This window comes from Mustela nigripes, chromosome 14 (assembly GCF_022355385.1).
Source record: "Mustela nigripes isolate SB6536 chromosome 14, MUSNIG.SB6536, whole genome shotgun sequence".
NCBI classification, from domain to species: Eukaryota; Metazoa; Chordata; class Mammalia; order Carnivora; family Mustelidae; genus Mustela; species Mustela nigripes.
Genome location: NC_081570.1, coordinates 105,419,007 through 105,442,021, shown reverse-complemented (window position 1 = coordinate 105,442,021; position 23,015 = coordinate 105,419,007). Strand labels below are relative to the sequence as shown.

General features: G+C 40.6%; 1 protein-coding gene across 3 annotated transcripts; it reads left to right on the top strand.

Annotated features, from left to right (window-relative positions):
* Positions 1-3,502: 3,502 nt before the first annotated feature.
* ANP32E (acidic nuclear phosphoprotein 32 family member E) lies at positions 3,503-21,292 on the top strand. 3 transcript variants are annotated; one of them, XM_059376018.1, is made up of 8 exons: positions 3,509-3,984; positions 5,708-5,892; positions 7,320-7,469; positions 8,074-8,196; positions 9,165-9,327; positions 11,074-11,252; positions 17,158-17,215; positions 18,730-21,292. In XM_059376018.1, the coding sequence occupies exons 3-8, from the start codon at positions 7,410-7,412 to the stop codon at positions 18,798-18,800; spliced, it is 654 nt and encodes a 217-aa protein (XP_059232001.1). In that variant the 5' UTR covers positions 3,509-3,984; positions 5,708-5,892; positions 7,320-7,409; the 3' UTR covers positions 18,801-21,292. The 3 variants fall into 3 exon arrangements, with proteins under 3 accessions (XP_059232002.1, XP_059232001.1, XP_059232000.1); XM_059376017.1 differs by lacking the exon at positions 5,708-5,892; XM_059376019.1 differs by lacking the exons at positions 5,708-5,892; positions 9,165-9,327; positions 17,158-17,215; positions 18,730-21,292 and having other exon boundaries at positions 3,503-3,984; positions 11,074-11,235.
* The last annotated feature ends 1,723 nt before the right edge of the window (positions 21,293-23,015 follow it).

The window sequence follows — 23,015 nt, the reverse complement described above, 5'->3', positions numbered from 1 at the left end:
ATGGGCCTGCTAACTGTGCCCAGAACCAGACAGCCTGGACAGAGTCAGGGTTCCCTGTGGAGGACCAAAGCAGAATTTTGTGTTCTGAGGAACAGGCTCCCTCTCCCAAGAGCAAGGAGGATGGAGCAGGGCAGAACATTCCACTTAGGGTGGGTGAAAAAATGTCAGAAAGACCAGTTACACTACCTGAGCTCTTTTCACAAGAAGTAAGACCTGAGGAGTAAGCAAGCCTTTCTAAACTACATGGTACATCACTTTCCAGATGTTAAGATTTTGTTGCGCTTGGGGCACCTGGGTTGCTCAGTCTGCTAGGCATCTGCCTTCGGCTCCTGGCATGATCTCCGGGTTTTCTGGTCAAGCCCCCGAATTGGGCTCCCTGGTCAGCAGGGAGTCTGCTTCTTCACCCTCTGCCTCTGTTCCTTCCCCACCCTCTTGTGCTCTCTTTCTCAAATAAATAAATAAAATCTTTAAAAAAGATGTTTTTGCACTCTCTCATCAGCTTTCTTCTCTTTGCTCACTCTCTCTGTCCTTTTGGGTGTAGATTTTTAAAAAAATTTTATTTATTTATTTGACAGAGAGACACACATCGAGAGAGGAAGCACAAGCAGGGGAAGTGGGAGAGGGAGAAGCACGCTCCCCCAGCAAGGGAGCCTGATGCGGGGCTCGATCCCAGGACTCTGGGATCATGACACAACCTGAAGGCAACCGCTTAATGACTAACCCATTCAGGGTCCCCTTATCCTGGCTTCTTGATTAAGACTAGAAAGAGGGGCACTTGGGTGACCCAGTGGGTTAAGTATCTGCCTTCCGCCCAGGTCATGATCCTGAAGTCGCTGGATTGAGCCCCGCATGGAGGCCCACATCTGGCTCCCTGGCTCCACGGAGAGTCTGTTTCTCCCTCTTACCCTACCTCCTCTCATACTCTCCCTCCCTAAAATCTTAAAAAAAAAAGAAAAAAAAAAACAAAATAAAAAATACTGAAAAAAGGGGGGGTAAAAGGGTATGGGGGGGAGGCATTGAGAGATGACATGGGGGGGGGGTCCATCGGTATGGGGGGGGAGGCTCACTTTGGTGGACCCCTGTCTATGCTTGCTACAGTGTACTTTGCGATGAATTCATGGCCTATCTTCACATTCATTATTTCCAACATACTCTCCCATTCTGTCTAATGTATTCTGATATAAAAGTCCTACCATTTAACCTCAATAATCATGTCTTTCTTGAAACTCTTTGGCTTCATACAGTCTCCCACATCCAACCCCAAATTCACTTCATTCTTTTCTACCTGTTTCTCAGTTTCTTCCATTACTTTGGTAGACAATCCCTCTCTCCTCTTTCCCCTCAATCATGTTTTGCTCCCCTTTAACTGATAGCCTTCTTACTAAATATATTCTCTATGGGCATCTTATTTTTTTTCTCATAGGGCCAACTATCACTCATATGTCTATGACTCCTAACTCAGAACTCTCTTTGGGATTCCATTCCAGAGTTCCAGTGGCTAGTGGTATGAGACCACACTACTTCTTCTCAAGCTGGTACTAAAATACACTTTCAGGGTTGTTTTTATCTCTTTTGCCCCCCTCTCCCTTTTAAAACTCTTCCTCAATCCCTTTTCCTTGTTTTCCTATTATCTGGCTTCCTTTAGTCCGTGTGAAAACAAATAAACTTAACTGACACCAAATTGCCCTGTAAAGATGTCATTTTATACCAAAAGCTCTCCCTCTCCCTGTTTTCATCTTCACAAAATTTCCTTTTCAAGAATTTAAAGGAAACACTTATCCAGGAGAGACAATCACTATTTTGTTTTCCTAAAGTATTTAACATGCTAACTACCAAATATCTACATTTTAAATGTAAGCCTAATTGAGGAGTTGGGTGTCTCTGTGTGGGAGGAGGAGGGGTGGTGGCAAAGTGGTGAGGAGTCTCTTTGAAAGGCTACGGTCTCTAACCAGAGAAAATGAAAACGCCAAACAAATGAAAACTGCAAGCAAGCACCCTGCTCTGAGAGGGGTTGGACTAACGCACCCACTTTCTCCCCAAATCATTTGGAATTTCTTTGGGCATTTATCTTGAAAATGGATTAAGGGAATGAAAAGAGCAAATTTAAGCAAGAACTAAGAGATTATGCTGAGTGAAATAAGTCAAGCAGAGAGAGTCAATTATCATATGGTTTCGCATATTTGTGGAGCATTAACAAATAGCATGGCAGACAAGGGGAGATGGAGAGAAGGGAGTTGAGGGAAATTGGAAGGGGAGGTGAACCATGAGAGCCTATGGACTCTGAAAAATAATCTGAGGGTCTTGAAGGGGCGGGGGCGTTGGGAAGTTGGGGGAACCAGGTGGTGGGTATTGGAGAGGGCACGGATTGCATGGAGCTCTGGGTGTGGTGCAAAAACAATGAATACTGTTACGCTGAAAAAAAAAATTAAAAAAAAAAAAAAAAGAACTAAGAAGTTAGACTCTCAAAACAAAATTTTAAAAAAGTCATTTTTTATCCTGCTCTTTTATATCTCCCATTCATAGGCTTTTAAAAGCATATTTAAGGGGCGACTAGGTGGCTCAGATGGTTGGGCGTCTGCCTTCCGCTGGGGTCGTAATGCTAGGGTCCTAGGATGGAACCCCCCATCAAGCCCCACAACCCGCTCCTGCTCCGCGGGGAGTACGCTTCTTCCTATCTCCCCACTGTCCGCCCAGCTTGTGCTCTCTCGCTCTGTCAAATAAATAGAATCTTAAAGAAAAAAAAAAAAAAAGACTTAAAAAATATAAAAGCACATTTAACCTAGAGATATCCATGGAAACCAACCAAAGGGAAATGAGAAAGGAGCGGCATTGCAGTACCATTTCCATGCGAACTAGTCCAGCACTGTTTTTCCTCCAAGGTCTTGCTTAGTGTTCATTACAGCAACAATTACCTCAGTAACAATTCCTCCAGGCTAGTTTTCTTTAAAGATGCCTAACTTATATACTTCACCCAACTGTTTTCAAAAACGTTCAGTCCTTCATGTTGGAAGTTAAAATACTATCTTTATCCAGCGTCTGGCTCTGCACCAGAAGCCTATCCCCAGCCGGGCAGTGCCACGAAAGCTCACGTGCACCTCGGCTGCAAGGGGCTTTGAAACAGCCAAGAGCTAGTGCGTATTTGTGTGCAAAATGATCAGTCCTGCAACCTGGGCCCATAATAAGGTTGCTTTCTTCCTCCATCTCACACTAAAAACAAAACCGAAAAAAACAAATCCAGCAGGTATCAAAACCGTCCGAACGCCCGGGGAAAGCGCGCCAACCACACAAAGAAAAGAAGGGGGGCTACTGGGATTCAAAATCCTTTCCCCAGGACGAACACCCTCCCGAACCTATCGGAGTTAACTGCGCGCTTGGTTGTAGCCAATAGATACAGCGCTTCTGGTTCAGGTCCACCCAGACGACTGATGGACACTTATGCAGTCCAATGAAGCAGGGCGATGCTGAAGAATTAACCAATACATTCGGGAGGTGGGTGGAGTGTAGGCCAGGGGGTTGGCGGTGCCGTGTCATGGAGGCTCAGTCTCAGAGCAGCCATTGAAGGGGAAGGAACTGCGGTGTGTGTGTGTGTGTGTGTGTGTGCGCGCGCGCGCGCGCGTTTGTGTGTGTGTATGTGTGTGTGGGGGTGCGCGCGCGCGCGTGTGTGTGCGTGCTTGTGTGTGTATGCGTGCGTGTGAGTGCGCGCGAGTGTGTGGACAAGGAGGTGGGGGCAGCCGAGTTAGAGTCCCAACTCCTTGGACTCCATTTGCTATTCTCTTCTTTCTCCCCCACACCTATCTGGAGGTGGTGGGCGTTTATATTTGCTTTTCTTTTCATTCATTTCCAGATCTTTTAAAATTTAAGGGTTGGGGTAGTGGGAAAGGCAGGAAAAGGTAAGGGAAGGGAGTAGTAGCAGAAGAGCAGGAGGAGGACATGGAGATGAAGAAGAGGATTAACCTGGAGTTAAGGAACAGAGCCCCGGAGGAGGTGAGATGACTCAGCCCCCTCCCCTTCCCCACAGACCTGTATTCATAGGATCGGGTTTCTGGGGGTCCGGGTATGTGTGTGCGGAGGGGTAATGAATTATTCCCCACCTGGGGTTAGGGTTGGGGGATATTTAATTTTAAGTGTTAAATCATTAAAATCTTCTACTTAAAATGGCGAAGGGTTTAAGTTTCTAGGGGCGTTTTTGTGTGTGCCTGGGGGTCTTAGCCTCTTTAGACTCTCTACAAATCGGGAGTCCAGGCCTGGTGGGGGCGGATAGCGGGGTGCTGGGGTCCGCTCCGCCGCTTGGTTCCCTCCTCCTCCCGGGGGCCGGCGGCGTGGGCGCGACCCCCCAGTCCCACTTGCCCCTGCCGCAGCCATCGTCGCCTGAGAAGTTAGTCCAACTTTTGTGCAATGCTGCAACTCTTTTTCTCTTTTTTTGGGGGGGGTGCCCCCCTCCTCGAGGCCCGGGTGTCTGACGTCGCGCCGGGCGCGGGATGGGGTCCCCGGCGGTCTGAGGACCGCCTGCTGCTGGCGGCGCCCACTCCCCCGGGAAGCGGCGCGCGCTGACCGCTGTGGGGCGGAATCTGGGTCAGCGGTCGGTTCCCCGCCGCAAGTAAGTTTTGGGAGTCGCCGCAGAGACTGGAGGTGAGGAGGGGACGCGAGGCGTAATCCTCTTCGTCCCCCCGCGGTGTCACGATATTCGGCGTGTCCTGTCGTAGTGGCCGCAACTCCGAATTTGATCCCTGGAGAAGGTCTCAAAAAACTCAAATGGGTCGTAGTAGTTTTGTGCTTTAAAGATAGATTCGGCGAAACGAAATGATGCTCTCTGGCTGCTGTCCCCTTAGTTAAAGAGACGGGTTTGGGAGGGGCCACGTGAAACTGGTCGCCGCCAACTTTTCGGGGGTCGGATGGGAGGCGTTTCCGCCTCCTTTTCTAGGTCACCCTCCTCGGCTTTTCCCAGTCCTCCCCGCCCGGGGCAGAGGCGCTGGGAACGCCGGCGGGGAGGCGACCCCTCTTTCTCTTGAGGAGTCCCCGCCCGGTGTGGGGTTTCCCGTGGGTCGGAGCGGCTAGTCCCGAGAGCGCGGCAGCTGGCTAGCTAGGAACCTGGCACTTCAAACCGCAGATGAGAGCGTCAAGAGGCTTGTTAATTGAGGCCTCTGAAATTAACACTAGAAGTGGATTCTAGGGATGTAGTTGTTTTCAACAGGGGTGAGGGTGGTGCCGGTGCCCTCCAGGGCAGAAGATGAGTAGGTCTGTTTGGTGCGCTGTGGCGACGTGCGCGGAGTGGGAACCTAAGTTCTTTATATACTTTTTTCTTTTCTTTTCTTTTCCTTTTTTAAGTCTCTGGTTTCCCTGAAATTAGCAAAAGGCAAGGAGAAGGAAAGAGTCGGTACTATCATCTAGAGGGAACTGGGAGTTTTCCAGGGCCTACTCTTCGGGGGCTGCAGGAAAACAAAATCAAACTTTAAAAACTTCCTCTCAGGAGCACAGATTTAGAATGCTTTTTTGTATGTCTTGGGTTGGAAAAGTAGATTTGCTCCCCCACCCTCTTTTGTTTACCTACCCATAGGAATTTCCTCTACAATTTTGGGGGGTGCCAGACGTTGACTTTTTGCAGCCTCTCCTTCCTCCCTTAGGGTGTAATAACTATCTCTTATATTTGTATAGCTCTTTATCGTTTACAAAACACTTTTTGTGTTTGTTATTTACCTTTCTCTTTCAGACAGACTTGTAAGATGGATTGTATTCTAGAATCCAAATTAGCAAACGGAGTCCCAGAGCAGTGAAGTTCTTTACTCAAGTGGAAGAACTGGTTTTCTGACACCAAATCTGCTGGCCCTCTCTCCTCCATTCACCTGGACTAGGAATCAGAAAATTTAGAGTGGAAGCACAGCTCTGTCATACTAAGTGTGTGACCCTAGCAAGTCATTCTTACCCTTTGGGCCTTGGCTTCCTTTCTTCTCTCTCTCTCTCTCTCTCTCTCTTTTTTTTTTAAGATTTTATTTATTTATTTGACAGAGAGAGATCACAAGTAGTCAGAGAGGCAGGCAGAGGTGGGGGGGAGCAGGCTCCCTGCTGAGCAGACAGCCTGATACAGAGCTCCATCTCAGCTCTATTCCAGGACCCTGAGATCATGACCTGAGCTGAAGGCAGAGGTTTTAACCCACTGAGCCACCCAGGCGCCCCTTGGCTTCCTTACTTCTAAACAGAGATTATATGTCTACTCTGGTCTCTAAAATAATTATGTCAAAGTCATATTCAAATAAAGAAGGTGGCATTCCTTGTTTAGTTTTTAGCCCTCAGAATTCCTCAAACATATTTTTGCACTGGGAGTGGAGATCCAGGATCTCCTGTCTTCCCCTTAGATTGAGTCTAACAAAACAGGAGGTTTTGTTCTACAACTCTGATGTGATAAGGGGATGCAGCCTAACTACCCCGTCCACCCCGCAATGGGGAGAAGTCCACAAAAATGCTACCAGGGTGTTACGGAGAAATAACATCTTGTCAAGGATGTATTGTTCTGGGTGACATTGTTTGGCCCTGCCATTAAGAACAAGTAACCACCGAAAGCCAGCTTTCTCAAAATGAGCTTTCTAACATTTCTTCATGAAAGGTAACAAGGTATTTTTGAGTTACGGTGGCATTTATCAACTAAAGATAAGGGGGTTTTAATGTGAACAAAATAGTTTCCTTTCTTCTCCCTGCTGTTTTAGGGCAGCTCACTTGAATCCTTTCCCAGTAGTCTGGGTGTCCCCTCACTACGTAAATATATGCCCTCAGAATCCTTCTTATCAGGGGCAGAAGCAAGTTTCACATGGGACCTTTTTCAAAGTTTTATTTATTTATTAAAAAAAAGATTTTATTTATTTATTTGTCAGAGAGAGAGAGAGAGCGCACACAGAAGCAGGCAGAGTGGCAGGCAGAGTCACTTGCTTCTGTGGAGCAAGAAGCCCGATGTGAGACTCAATCCCAGGATGCTGGGATCATGGCCTGAGCCAAAGGCAGTGGGGACTCAATCCCAGGATACTGGGATCATGGCCTGAGCCAAAGGCAGTGGCTTAACTGAGCCACCCAGGCATCCCCAAAGTTTTATTTTTTTATGCGCCAGGCATTTGAGCAGGCATTGAACTACTTGGTCTAAGTTTAAATTTAAAAGTTTAACTTATAATGATGACTTTAGATTGCATTTAAATTTTTAATGGGGGAGGAGAGAATGAAAAGGATCTGTATGAGGGGGATTCATGGTTTTAATATTCACATTTCCAGTGTGTCTTGACCTAGGTCTTTTGCTAAACAGACTCAAAGTGAAGAATCATTGATTTTCTGTCTTACAGGTGACAGAGTTAGTCCTTGATAATTGCCTTTGTGTCAATGGGGAAATTGAAGGTCTGAATGATACTTTTAAAAAACTAGAGTTTCTGAGTATGGCTAATGTGGAACTAAGTTCACTGGCCCGGTTGCCCAGCTTAAATAAACTTCGAAAGGTAAGTTGGTATTAAGTGCAAAATCATCATAGTTTTGATGCCAAGGGCTAGTATGTCTAGGTTTTGGCCAAATGAAACAACCATTCTGCTTTTTAATTAGAAGGTTCTGAATTTCTAGAGATAAGAGAATGGGTTATGTAGGATTTTTAGAATCAGCTCTAATACAGCTTTTAAAAATAAGTTTAATAATGAAATTGCTTTATGATATCAATTTGGGTTTAATATCTACCAAGTGTTTTTCTCTGAAACATAAAATCTATCTGTAACACATCTGGAACCAAACTTGTGTTAGAAGCTTATTATATAGGAGTTCTAATACAGTATTTGGTGATTATGGGTAGGAATTTGGAAATTAATAAGTTGTGACAGTCGCTTGAAGCTAGAGAGAATGACAGTTGTTTTTCTTCTTTAAATTGGTATATTTTAAAAATCTGGGTGCACCTGGGTGACTCAGAACGTGCAACTCTTGATCTCAGGATTGTGGGTTGAGTCCCACATGGGGTGTAAAGATTATTTAAAAAATTAAAAAAAAAAAACCTTAAAAAAATCTGATTTGCTCTAAGCCTTCATCATTGTTTGTTTTTCCTCCTTGTTGAATATATAGTTGGAACTTAGTGACAATATAATTTCTGGAGGTTTGGAAGTCCTGGCAGAGAAATGTCCTAATCTTACCTACCTCAATCTGAGTGGAAACAAAATCAAAGATCTCAGTACAGTAGAAGCTTTGGTGAGTGGAAAGTTTCTGAACTTGGTATTTTTTGGCTGATCTGCTGAGATTTGCTTGTGTTTTTTTGCTGATTTATATTTCACTCTTTGAAACTTCTGAATTTCTTACAGGTTTTTATCTATATGTATCTATATGTTTTACTGTTTTCTCTTAAAGTGAAACAGATAAATTTTTAAATCTAAGAGAAATTTATTTATCATTAACTTAAGGAGTTGAATATCTGGTTTTAAACTTCCTAGTATTAAGTTCTATTCTTTTTCCTTCCTTCTTGATTTTTTTTTTTTTTTTTTTAGTTATTTTATTTGCTCCTTTCTTTCCTGGTATGAGATGAAGTGAAACTCACAAAAATTGTTGCTCCAATTTAAAAAAGCTTGGGTGAAGGTTGATATTGTTGACAATGAGCTTGACTGGATTTAAGCTAAATACATTATTGTTGTTGCCTATATATGTACCTACTTGGTCAACAAAATATATTAAAGGGCTTCTATAGTAAGGCATTAAGCCAGGTGCTAGAGATTCAGTGGTGAAGTAACAAAGTTCCTATTCTTATGGAGTTTACATACAGGGCCTCATTAAGAGAATTGCTATTGGGGGTTGGGGTGGGCTGCGAGGGTGGCTCAGTTGGTTGAGCTTCTGCCTTCAAGCTAAGGTGTGATTCCAAGGTCCCAGATCTGATTGAGCCCCCTCCCTACCCTGCTCAATGGGGATCCTGCTTCCCTGCCTTTTCTTCTCCCTTTTCTCTTCCCCCCTTGTGCTCACTTGCTCCCTCCCTCTCTCTGTCTCTCAAATAAATAAATCTTTTAAAAATGAGAGATAATTGATACCAAAACTCTTCATCATAAAATTTGAAAAACCCCCAAGTCATTCTTTCGATTTCAAATATATATTGTCTGGTTCATGAATCAAAAAAAAAGAACATAGTATTTAAAATCTTGAAATGTTTAAGTTTTAACCTTTTACTTTTCCAGCAAAATCTTAAAAATTTGAAAAGTCTCGACTTGTTTAACTGTGAGATCACAAATCTGGAAGATTACAGAGAAAGTATTTTTGAGCTGCTGCAGCAAATCACTTACTTAGATGGATTTGATCAGGAGGATAATGAAGCTCCAGACTCAGAAGAGGAGGATGAAGGTAATCATTCTTGCTGCTTGTAAATATAGGCTCCAGCCTAGCGATGCCATTTCGATTGGGCTTGGATATTTAGGTGTTGAAAAAAAAAAGATGTTAGTAAGACAAGAAAAATTAGAAAACCCACAGCCCTAATCCTGTATTTCTTCTTTCAGGTTTCTGATACCTTTGGGGAATTAAATGATTATTATACTGTCAAGCTCTGTGAAATTTTATTCCATATAAACTTGTTTAACCACTACCTGGTAAAAGTGGGAACTTGTTAAATAGTATCTTTTTTTTAAAAAAAGGAATCGTTCTTTTTTGTAGTGTTATCCGTAACAGTCAAGAAATAGAAACAACCCAAATGGTCTGTCAATTAATGGATAAACAATGCAATATAGCCATACAATGAAATATTTAGTCATAAGAATGAATGAACTACTGATACATGCTGTAACATTGAAAACATTCTGTGTAGTAAAAGAAGCCAGACACAAAAGGCCACATTTTGTGTGACTCCATTTGTCTGAAATGTCCAGAATAGGCAAATTCATAGAAACAGAAAGTAGAGTAGTGGTTGCCAGGGTTGGGTGAGAGGAGAATGGGGAGTGACTGTTAATGACTATGGGTTTTTTCGAAGTGCGGAGGGTGTGGGGGGGGTGATGGAAATGTTCTAGAATTAGATGGTGAATATATATTATTGGATAAATGGGTGACTAACAGATCAAATGATGGAATGGCTCTTGTTAGTAATGGGACACTGTTTCTCTTGGTTGAAAATTTTTTTACTGTAAAAAGAAATCTGATAGAAAATGACAGAATGATAGAGAAGGTGGTTTTGAAGTGTCCACAAGGTAAAACAAACTTTAGTGCATGTAATGTTTCAATGAAAATCTGTATGTTGGAAATATTTCAGTATTTAGAAACCATATTTTGGGGCATCTGGATGGCTCAGTGGGTTAAACATCTGCCTTCGGCTCAGGTCATGATCCCAAAGTCCTGGAATTGAGTTCCACATTGGGCTTTCTGCTCAGCAGGGAAGTCTGTTTCTCCCTCTCCCTTCCCCGGCTCATGCTCTAGCTTGCTTGCATTCTCTCTCAAATAAATAAAATCTTAGAAAAAAAAAAAAGTAAAAAAAAAAATAGGAACCGTATTTCTTGGGGTGCTTGGGTAGCTCAGTTGGTTAAGTGTTTGCTTTTGGCTCAGGTCATGATCCCAGTGTTCTGGGATCAAGCCTTACATCCTCGGGCTCCCTGCTTAGTGGGGAGTCTGTTTCTCACTCTTCCTCTGTCCCTACCCCCTGCTTGCCCTCATTCTCTCTGTGTCAAATAAATAAATAAAATCTTTAAAAAAAAAAATAGAAACCATATTTCTCAAATAGTAAATATGGATGTTGTAAAAGGGAAATCTTTTTTTTTTTAGAGATTTATTTATTTATTTTAGAGAGAGCGAGCACGCATGTGCGCCTAAGCAGGGAGAGGCGCAGAGGGAAAGAGTCAAGGAGACTTCCCACTGAGTATGGAGCCTGACTCATGACCCTGAGATCATGACCTGAGTTGAAATCAAGAGTCGGGACGCTTAACCAACTGAGCCACCCACCCACCCCCTTAAAAGGGAAATCTTAAAAAAAGAAAATCACCCTGAGATACTTTCTACCTACTCGTAGGCTTAAGAATTTGAAGTGACTGGGGCAAGGGTGGATAGGATCAACATACTTGCAAGAAAACTTGCTCAGCCACTTGCTCATCTTTTAAAATATTTTTAAAGATGGAGATGAAGATGATGAAGAGGAAGAGGAAGATGAAGCTGGTCCACCTGAAGAATATGAAGAAGAGGAGGAGGAAGAGGAAGAGGATGAGGATGAGGATGAAGATGAAGCAGGCTCAGAGCTGGGAGAGGGAGAAGAGGAAGTGGGCCTCTCATACTTAATGAAAGAAGAAATCCAGGTGAATAGGAACTTTTTATGTGTGCTGAAAATTAATTATTTAGGCATAGGGCCAAGTACTATAAATAGTGAGTTGTGTAGAAGTCTGAAGGTTGTTCCTAACATGTGGGTCTGAGTGTATCTGTCTTGCCTGTCATTTTTCCCACTGTCCCCCAGCTTAGACCATATCCAGATAATCCTAAACGCATATTGATTTTACTGCCCAGATATCTTTCAAATCCATTCTGCCCAGAATTCGAAGTGTGGTGGAAACATTTTACAAAAGTTTCGGACCCTCAGCTTCCTTCTTTGTAAAACAAAGATTGTATCAACCTATTAGGCTTCTTTGAAGGATTTAACAAGATAATATATGTCAAGTGTCTAGTCACTGGCACATTGTAGGCACTTGGGAAAACTTTCGTTGCCCTGATGATTTCTTGCTTACAGTTTTGTAGTAGCTTTCCAAATGGCCTGTCTGAATACAGTGTCACCACTTAAGTGTCTCTTGCATGTTTCGGTTTGTGCCTGCCTAGCCTGAATGCAGATGTGATGGTATCACTTTAATGTTGAAACACTTTAATGTTTCCCTGTTGCCACCCAGGTGTACAAGGCCCATCATTATCTGGCCCCTGCTTCCTTCTCCAGCCTCTTCTCCCTCAATACCAAATTTAATTGTCATACTAGGCTGCTTCTTGCCTTTCTGTCTGTAGATACATTGTTTGCTCTTATCTGAAATGACTTTCTACCCATGCTTTCTGATCAACTTTGTTTTCTTTTTTACTAAGGTAAACATAAGTATAGTTGAAGCCAGGAAAGTGCACTGATTTTATGTACACATTAGTAACATTTTACTTAAGTATATACTAGAGAGAGAGAGAGAGAGAGTACGCTTTGTGCGTGCTTTGTGAGCTCTTTAAAAACTTAGATCATGCTTTGTGAGCTCTTTAAAAACTTAGTTCTGGAGTTGTCAGAAGCTTTCTGTAACTTTTTATAGAAGCTTTGTGTAACTTTTTATAGATAATCTCTCCTTCCTCTGTTACCTTTGAATCTCAGTTAGTCTTCTGTTGCCTGTAGGCACTTTTGTAAAACCTTGTTGATTTGGCCACTTTCTCCTATATGGTGAGCTCTTTAAGGGGGCGGTCATCTGTCTTTGTATATCAGCATCTCGTACACTGACAGGGACATAGTAAGCTCACAGGAAGTGTCAGTTGTCTTGAACAAATTATCTTTAGCTCCTGGGAATTACTGTTCCCTCCTAATGTTTTTAAATTACTGAGTTTATGAATAATTTCATAATTCAAGTTTTTTCTTATCAAAAATAATATGTCTTATTTAGACTAGAAGTTATTAGTATTCTTATTTGTTCTCCTAATGACTTTTACATTGGTTAGATAGATAATATCGCTGATCAATGATAATTTTTTTCTGATACCATTTTAAATATGAAACTAATGTGGAAAAATAGAACTTAAACTTGTTTGGGGCCTTAGTGAGTCAGCAGCTGTACAATAAGCATTTAAGCATTCCTAGAGAAAATCAGCCTGTTCAGTTTACACATCAGCATACAGCATGAATATTTTGCCCCTGTTTGTTTGTTTATTTGCTTGTTTATAAAAGAGTTAATTTGTTAGATAGACAGAGAGAACACAAGTAGGGGAAGTGGCAGGCAGAGGGAGAAGTGGCTCCTTGCTGAGCAAGGAGCTAGATGCAGGACTTGATCCCAGAACCCTGGGATCATGACCTGAGCCAAAGGCAGATGCTTAACTGACTTAGCCACCCAGGTGTCTAAGTTTTAAGTTATTTAATAAAATAATAGACTCATGTTATTTGGCTTTTGTCTTTGTCAGGAATTCTTCATTAAGTCTGTATAGTATTAAGTAGTTTAAAAATGACTTTCAAGCAACTGCAAATGTTTGTGTTGATCATTCCATTGAATTTTGGGGAACATTAACTAAAAGTGACATAGTCAGGGTCCCTGGGAGGTTCAGTTGGTTAAGCATCTGCCTTTGGCTCAGGTCATGATCCCAGGGTCCCGGGATTGAGTTCCAGGTGGGGCTTCCTCCCAGACTGAGTCCCCAGTGGGGCTCCCTGCTCAGTGGGGAATCTGCTTCTCCCTCTGTCCCTCCCCCTGCCCATGCTTTCCCTCTCCCTCTCCCTCTCTCTTTCTGTTGCAAAAGTGAATAAATAAAATCTTAAAAATAAAAAAGATTCTTGGGGCGCCTGGGTGGCTCAGTGGGTTAAAGCTTCTGCCTTCGGCTCAGGTCATGATTCCAGGTCCTGGGATTGAGCCCCGCATCGGGCTGTGTGCTCGGCAGGGAGCTTGCCTCCACCTCTCTCACTGCCTGCCTCTCTGCCTACTTGTGATCTCTGTCTGTCAAATAAATAAATAAATAAATCTGGGGCGCCTGGGTGGTTCAGAGGGTTAAAGCCTCTGCCTTCAGCTCAGGTCGTGATCCCACGGTCCTGGGATCGAGCCCCGCGTCGGGCTCTCTGCCCCGCGTCAGAGAGCCCGCTTCCTCCTTTCTCTCTCTACCTGCCTCTCTGCCTATGTGTGATCTCTCTCTGTCAAATAAATAAATAAAATCTTAAATAAATAAATAAATAAATCTTTAAAAAAAAAAAAAAATCTCTGAGATGATAACCACAACGTCAGGTCAGTATAGTACCTGGCTAGCACGCACCAGAAGCTTTCAAACATGATGAATGGTTTGAATATTAATGGTGTTTTTAGTATTTTTAATTAGTTACGTTTTAAACATTTTCTAGAAGATGAAAGTCAGTACAAGCTTCCGAGACTGTTGAGATTTAAAAAGAAAGTAAAAGGAGATGGAAATGGGAATTGAGTAGCTGTTTTTGCTTTGAGTATCATTTTTATTTCAGTTACTCTTCAGAGGTCAGAAATTAATATGTATAAAGAAGGGCTTTATATTTGTGTAGTATATTTCTTTAAAAATGGGGATGGGGACTTTAGAAGAATTAGGAATTGTAATCCCTCTGGACTATACAGAGTACAATGAGCAAACAGTTCTTTCCCATTAGTTAGGGAAAAGCATAGTTTCTATTGAACAGGCTTCTGGTGAAAGCTGTTTTTATTGAGGGATATCATCTAATAGATGACACTAAACACTGAAGGCTTAAATGATAGCTGTCCTTGTGAGCAAAAGCTTAAGGTGCAGCCTTGTGGAATCACCGTGTTGTGCCCCTGAAACTCACATAATACTGTATGTCAGCTGTACTTCCCATTTTAAGAAAGGCTTAAAAGCATGACTCAAGGAATCTGAGCATATTTTGTTTAAAACAAAATCCGGAGAAGCAATTAGATTTTGAGACTTGGGGCTTTCTAAATTGTCAAAGTATCAATGTGATTAGTATCTCAGGTGTTTTTTAAAAAAATCACCAATACTTAAACATCCTCATTTATCATTCTCCACAGATTTGAGATGTTTAAAATGTGTCCCTTATCTTTCTTTCTCTCTCTCTTTTTTCTTTCTTTCCTTTTCCTTCCCCTCCCTCCACCTTCCCTGTCCCCTCTCCTCTACCCTCTCTTCCTTTCTTTTCTGCTTTAGTTTAAAGCTATAGGCTCCGATTTTTATTGTGATTCCTTTTTATGCTACTGACTACCCCATTTATTCCTTCTCCTCTTTGTATCTTGATAGTGTTCTGGTACAGACTGCTTTTCAGTGTTTGAATTGGTTCTATAAGATTGTTTTCTGATACAAGTTTCCTACAGTCAGGTTTCTCAGGGGATTCTACCTACATGCTGGGATATCAGGTTCTGTTTAGTATTTCTAGACACAAATGGGGCTGTGGATACTATGAAAGGATGAGTTGTCCAAGTTTTCCCCTAACTACCCAGGAGTTCTTGACATTTGCCACTTAAAAGTATTTTTAAGGAGCATTAAACTTTTGTGGGGTTGGAGGGGAGACTCTTGATTGGTTCTATTTTTTTTTCAAACATATGGTAGAACTCAACTATTTAGAACATGGTGGTAAGTGTAAAAGATCTCTGATTAGCCAAACTATAGCAACAAAAGACATTTTCTTTCTATGTAGGTGAGTGTTCAAGCTGTTATTCTAAACCTATTTTCTCTTATATTCAATTCTCTAATAAGCTTGACAGTCTATTTTCTGAATCCATAGCAGATTAAAATTGAAGTAGTGAAATTGAAAAAAAGAAGGCATGAAAACTAGGAAAAGATACAATTTAAAGTAGAGGCCAGGGTCATTTTTATTTATTATTTTTTAAAATATAAAATAAATAAATAATAAATATAATAAATTATATTTATTTTTTAAAGATTTTATTTATTTGAGAGAATGAGAGAGAGAGCATGAGAGGGGGGAGGGTCAGAGGGAGAAGCAGACTCCCCATGAAGCTGGGAGCCCATTGTGGGACTTGATCCCGGGAGTCCGGGATCATGACCCACGCTGAAGGCAGTCGCCCAACCAACTGAGTCCCCCAGGCACCCTCAGGGTCGTTTTTATTTATTTATTTATTTATTTATTTAAAAGATTTTATTTATTTATTTGACAGAGATCACAAGTAGGCAGAGAGGCAGGCAGAGAGAGAGGAGGAAGCAGGCTCCCTGCTGAGCAGAGAGCCCGATGCGGGACTCGATCCCAGGACGCTGAGATCATGACCTGAGCCGAAGGCAGCGGCTTAACCCACTGAGCCACCCAGGCGCCCCAGGGTCGTTTTTAAAAGGAGAAAACCATCCTACATAATTTTGATAGGCCCTGAGGGAATCAGGAAATAATAATTAGTGTTATGTTCATGATCAAATGATTATGACTGATTATTTAAGAAAAAGGTTTGTTAGGTTTAGCATAAAATGGTAGAAGGGCACTTTAGAGATTTCTATCCCAATTGGTTAAAGTAAAAAACCAAAAACAACAACAAAAAAACCTGTTATGATGTTTCAAGGCTGTGTTTACATCTTAGCTATCCAGAATAGCTCTTTTCGTAAAAGTTGTAGATCAAGTTTTGTGGTTTTATTGACATTGCTATTTTGAAGTGTAGATTTTTAGGTATAGGAGAAACTTATAGATCTTTCTAGATGAACACTTTCTTTTATTGATTGGAAAAATGAGGTCCAGGGACATTAAGTGACTTATTCAATGCATGTAACTATGTTGGGGCTAGGATTCAGGTAACTTCTGTCTCACTCTATAAAATAGGAAACCTTTCTTTGAAATTGTCATGTTAACTCTGTCCATTACAATAGCCACTGGGCACATTTCGGTTACTTAAGTTAAAATATAATAAAATGAAAAATTGAGTTCCTCATTTGTACTGGTCACATTTTATTTTATTTTATTTTAAAGATTTTATTTATTCTTTATTTGACAGAGAGAAATCACAGGTAGACAGAGAGGCAGGCAGAGAGAGAGAGAGAGGGAAGCAGGCTCCCTGCTGAGCAGAGAGCCCGATGTGGGACTCGATCCCAGGACCCTGAGATCATGACCTGAGCCGAAGGCAGAGGCTTAACCCACTGAGCCACCCAGGCGCCCTTATTTTATTTTATAATTATTTAAAGATTTTTTATTTTTAAGTAATCTTTCCACTCACCGTGGAGTTCGAACTCACAACCTTGAGATCAAGAGTTGCATGCTCTACTGACTCAGCCAGCCAGGCGCCCTTGTGCTGATCACATGTTAAATGCTCAGTGGCCACGTGTGGACAGCACAGATGCAGAACATTTCCATTGTTCCAGAAAATTCTTTTAAACAGTGCTGGTCTAAAATGTAACTTATTTTCATAAGCTAGATTTAGTTGCGTTCTTAAAAAAGACATATGTTAGGCAGAGGTTGTTAGAACATTCACAGAATAACCATAGTTTTTTTGCTTTTGTTGGAATGTATTACTACCAAATGGTGAAAAGTATGTCAAGGCTTTTTATTCTCAAACTGAATGTTTGGTTTTCAAGGATGAAGAAGATGATGATGACTATGTTGAAGAAGGAGAAGAAGAAGAAGAAGAAGAGGGTAAGTTGCATTTGCCATAAAAGGAATCCTGACATTAAAGTTAGAGCTATTATTCACATGCTTTAAAGAATGTGTTTATAATAATTCAAATTATTACTGGCCCCTGATTTGCTTTTGGTAACATAGAGTGCCTTGACAGGTGTAAAACCTTCTTCTTTTTCTTTTCTTTTTTTTTTTTTTTTAAGAGAAAGGAGAGAGCATGCAAGTGGTAGTGGGGGTTGTATAAGGAGAGGGAGAGAGGGAATTTTTGTTTTTTTTAAGATTTTATTTATTTATTTGTCAGAGAGAGAGAGAGAGACAGCAAAAGAGGGAACACAAGCAGGGGGAGTGGGAGAGGGAGAAGCAAGCTTCCTGCCGAACAGTGAGCCTGATGCAGGGCTCGATTCCAGGACCCTGGGATCATGACCTGAAGACAGACACTTAACAACTGAGCCACTCAGGTGCCCTAAGAGAGAGAATCTTAGGCTTCAGGCCTAGCGTGGATCCCATGTGGAGCTCTATCTCGGGATCCTGAGATCATGACCTGAGCTGAAGGCAGATGTCTGGCTAAGTCACTGTGCCCCATAAAACCTTTTTAAAAGAGTAATTTTCTGGGGCACCTGGGTACCTCAGTTGGTTAAGCGTCTGCCTTTGGCTCAGGTCATGATCCCAGGGTCCTGAGATTGAGCCCAGCATGGGGCTCTCTGCTCAGTGGGGATCCTGCTTCTCCCTCTGTCTGTGCCTGCTGCTCTGACTACCTGTGTTCTCTCTCTGTCAAATAAGTAAATAATCTTTAAAAAAAAAAAAAAGTAATTTTCTCAAGGCATTCAATAATTTCATTTAAAAAAAACCCACCCAGCCTATAACATTTATTTTCAAAGCTGGTATGAAGAGATGAGATAACCTTGAGCTTTATTTATTATTTTCTAAGGTCTTTCATTTTGAAGAGGATGAATGAAGCCTTGTCCCTAAGAGAAGAGCAGTTGAACTCCCAGATAATGTTCTTTTGAGATTTGCTCTCTAGTACTCTTTACCTAGCCCTTTCAAAATAAATTTAAAAGTTTACTAATGACTTTTTTTTTTTAAAGATTTTATTTATTTATTTGACAGACAAAGATCACAAGTAGGCACAGAGGCAGAGAGAGAGGAGGAAGCAGGCTCCCCACTGAGCAGAGAGCCCAATTCGGGGCTTGATCCCAGGACTCTGGGATCATGACCTGAGCCAAAGGAAGAGGCTTAACCCACTGAGCCACCCAGGCACCCCATTGCTAATGACTCTTAATGACTGACCCCTAGTTCTTGGTCGGTACTTCATGATTTGGCCACAAGGGTGCACAGCAAGCTATCATTATTTATGGATTTCTAAGTCTATAAGTCTGTTCAGTACACCAAAATTGAAAGAAATTCAGAGAGGAAACTTGACGTATGATTTTTTATGCCATTAAGTTTTCAATAAGATAGATTCACAACTGTAATTTGACAAATATTCATTTGTAAAAAATACATCGTAAATTTTTCTTTCATTCTTCTTTCAGAAGAAGAAGGTCTTCGAGGGGAAAAAAGGAAACGAGATGCTGAAGATGATGGAGATGAAGAAGATGACTAGATCATTCTAAGACCAGTTTCCCTATTGTTTCTGGGTGTGCAATAGAGTGATCCCATCTTCTTTGTTTCTTCATGTACCATAGCGATCCCTACGGAAGATAACCTGTAACTTTTTATAGGAAAAGTGTGGTTTTACTATTTTTGCCTTATCATTCCAAATAAGATTTACTAGTTTGTTAATGATCATATCATATGTAGAGAAAAAATTTTCATTGTCCCCATTGTGAAATTTATTTAGAATCTTCATTTTTCTCATTCAGGCTCACTGTATTAGTTATTTTTAGTCCATAATTAAAACATGATCACTTTTACACAGGCGTAGTTTGGTGCATTTCATTCATAAGGTTATAAAATTATTTATAAGTTAACTGAAATCACAGCCAGCTAGAATATGAAATGAAAATAGTCTCTTGACTGATAAGTTGGTTATATTTTTAGAGGTGGCCCAGAGATCTTTAGTTTGAAGGCAATGACTTGTTTTTATTTTTTTTGGGTATGGGTATTTGGGTGCTTTTTTGGTCACATGAGTAACCTAGAAAGTAGGAGCAAAATAGCAAAGGTTCTGTTCAACAATATAGTTCAAGGCTTTTGTGGAGGCTTCTGAAACCTTTTAAGCCAGGTGACTAATAAGATTTTATTTTTGAAGGAAAAATGCTTGTACTAAGTTCAGAGACATGCAGGTGAGCCCTTTGTTTTTCTCACTGAAAATCACAACATGCCAGTGGTTGTTAATTTCGTTTTTTTTTTTTTTTTTTTTTAAAGATTTTATTTATTTGACAGAGAGAGAGAAATCACAAGTAGGCAGAGAGGCAGGCAGAGAGAGAGGAGGAAGCAGGCTCCCTGCAGAGCAGAGAGCCCGACGTGGGGCTCGATCCCAGGACCCTGGGATCATGACCTGAGCTGAAGGCAGAGGCTTTAACCCACTGAGCCACCCAGGCGCCCCTCGTTTTGTTTTTAAGTGTGCATTCTTTTTCTTCCTCCCAGCAATTCCTTTATGATCACTTTCATTTCTTGTTTCACTCCCCTCCCTCTATCTCCAAAACAAGTTGGGGAACTTATGGCTCTCCAGGAAGACCTTTATTTAGTCTTTTATACCTCAGCAACCTTTTCAGATGGTCTCATTAAACAAGTTAAATGAAAGAAATTGAGTATTTTCTGAGCTATGAATACTATTATCAATACAGTTTTATGCAACAGATTCTGGTTATTGTAACTCTCTTGGTTGACAAGATATACAGACTGTATTAAGAGGGCGAAGAAAGAAAAGCAGAGCAAGCTTTCATAAGTAGCATTGCTGTTCCACAAAAGTTAGAACAATTGCCTGTTGATAATTAGTGAGACATTCAGGTCAAATTTGGGGGGAGGTTAGCTTCCCAAATGGTTTAGATACTACACTTGCAAAGTATTTCTAATTTTTCGGAGTAGAACCTTTAATTATTCTTCCTACAGTTTTAAGGTATTACCAGATGTAACTTTTAATTGGAATACACTGGACAGTTGGAAAAATATTTGAAACTAAATGCTAAAATTAAGATTTGTTTTCAAGTGGAAACCCACTAAAAGTAGAAAACTATTTAGGCTGGCTGTGTTTCTTTTTACAGTTACTAAATATGATAATATAAGTAGACAAGTACATTCCCCTTTTTGTTGCAGAGGCTCCGTGTTCAAGGCAATTGCTTTTCAAATCTTGGCTTAATTTTTTTCCGCTGTTTTGAATATCTGAGTTTTTTAAAGTTAGTATCAGCAAATTAATTGAAGTTATTCTTCTATACTGGGACACATTTAAATTACGGAGTGAAGAGATTCTTTTTTAGTTTCAGATATATGACTTGGGGTTTTAAAGTAAAAATTACAAAGTTATTTGTGGGTAAACTAAAAAAGTTGTACAAGTGACTGAAATAAAACTCATGGAATAAGTTTAGTGGGGGGACTGGTATCTCCAAAAGGCTATAACATTTTACTCCTTTTTTAACACTTAAAAAGCACTGTTTTAGTCCCTAAGAATTCTCATTGCATTGTATATGCCAGACTATAAAATACTTATTTTTAGAATGAAATCTATATAATGACTTTCTTACCAATCGTCTTATTGTGCAATCAAAATTAGAGTTCTTTGGTTTGAAAACAGCATTTAGAGCCTCCAGATAACTTTTTAAGACTTACTTAGCTTTGTGGGTGGTATTTTCATGCAAATAAGTAAGGGTGGGTTTTATATTTTGTAGAAGTTTTTGGTCCTATTTTAATGCTCTTTGTATGACAGTATGTATATAGTGTGTTAAATTTCCTCAAAACTCTCCTTTAAAAACTTTGAAGTTAATACTTTTGTGCAGCTGTGTTTTGAATAAAGCCATGACAGTGTTAAAAAAAATGCAGCACTCCTGATTATTCTTTTATTGTTTCTGACCGTTCCCTGGTTTTATTTTTTTCTGTGACTGCTGTAACTTAAAGTTTTGAAATTGAATTGCTTCAAATAAATGGAAGATTTGTTGTTAATTATTAGTTTCAGTGTATGACATTCACTTTTTGAACACCACCACTGGGGGCTTTTTGAAAGTCTTTTTAAAAACAAACAGCTTGGAAGTTCTCAAACACTTGGATGTCAAGAGGTATTATAATATAATAATTTAACCCATCATCTGCCTTATTTTTTTTTTTTTTTTGTCCAAGAAGCAAAAAAAGTTCTGGATTCCCTTAATTTTCCTTTCAGAGTTGCAAACTGAGCCAGTACTTTTAAATTCTTTAAAATTTAAATTCAGTGAACTAACATATAATGTATTACTAGTTTCAGAAGTAGAGGTCGGTGATTCATCAGTCATATATAATACCCAGTGCTCATTTCATCACATGCCCTCCTTAATGTTCATCACCCCGTTACCCCAACCCCCCCGACTCCCCTCCAGCAACCCTCAGTTTATTTCCTATGATTTAAGAGTCTCTTATGGTTTGAATCCCTCTCTGGTTTCATCTTATTTTTTCCTCTGTTCCCCTATGATCCTCTTGTTTTGTGTCTTAAATTCCACATATGAGTGAGGTCATATGATAATTCTTTCTCTGACTTACTTTACTTAGTGTAATACCCTCTAGTTCCATTCACTTTGTGGCAAATGAGCCAGTACTTTCTGTATTTTAGTGTGAAGTAGTAACTTTGTTACTATAGTTGAAGTAACTTATCTACAGTTAACTATGGTGATTATAAATCTGCTGTACACAAACAGTTTTTTTGTTTTTTTTTTAAGATTTTATTTACTTATTTGAGAGAACACAGCAGGGGGAAGGGGAGAGGGAGAAGCATGGCCCCTGCTGAGCAGGAAGCCCAACATGGGGGTCGATCCCAGAACCCCGGGATCATGACCTGAACCGAAGGCAGACACTTAACGACTAAGCCCCCCCCCGCTCCCCCATATACCAATAGTTTTAACGAATGAATCTAAAGTCATTTATATTGCAGAGTTTTTTCTTCAGAATCCTTAGATAATATAATACAAACAATTCTTGCGTGTTCACCTTGATTGAAACCTGAACCAACACTTTTTCTGCTGTCTTTTGTTTTTCAAGGGAAAACTGATTTTTAACATGTTTCATTTGTTGGGGCGCCTGGGTGGCTCAGTTGGCTAGGTGTCTGCCTTGGACTCAGGTCATGATCCTATGGTTCTGGGATCGGGCCCCTTGTTGGGCTCCCTGCTCAATGGGGAGTCTGCTTCTCCCTCTCCCTCTGCTGTTCCCCCTGTTTGTGTGCTCTCTGTCAAATTAAAAAAAATCTTCATCATGTTTCATTTATAGACAACTCTGGAATGTATCTTACAAAGTCAAGGCACAAATATGTTAAGTAATGTTTTCATGATTGCCTATGGTTTAATATTGAAAAGGTATTTTAATTACAGAACTCTGCTCCTTGAGATATGGAAAATATTGAAGTATATCTCAACTATAGAAATTGTTTATTAAAATTAGTATTTTTGTGTGCGTGTGTTTTACGTCTTAAAAGATTTAAAGCCTTTTTCCCCTTGGTTAAAGAAAATGATAGAACTACACTAAATGTTTTTGGAGGTGGTAGATAATGAAGCAATTCTGTGAGACTGTGATTCAAAACACTTAAGTAGTGTTTATTCCTTCTGTATTTTAAAGAGAGGCTTTGGAACATGTGACATTCTCTCAGTTGCTGAAAATTTCCCCTCAGTTCCTAGTATTGGATGCAATGATCTTCTACAGCTGTTAC

What these genes read in the sequence shown, in the direction of transcription:
- ANP32E (XM_059376017.1), top strand. Translation starts at nt 3,931, where the DNA reads ATGGAGATGAAGAAGAGGATTAACCTGGAGTTAAGGAACAGAGCCCCG. An exon ending in GCTTAAATAAACTTCGAAAG is followed by an intron (nt 7,470 to 8,073) that starts GTAAGTTGGTAT and finishes TTGAATATATAG; the next exon opens with TTGGAACTTAGTGACAATAT. An exon ending in CTCAGAAGAGGAGGATGAAG is followed by an intron (nt 9,328 to 11,073) that starts GTAATCATTCTT and finishes ATATTTTTAAAG; the next exon opens with ATGGAGATGAAGATGATGAA.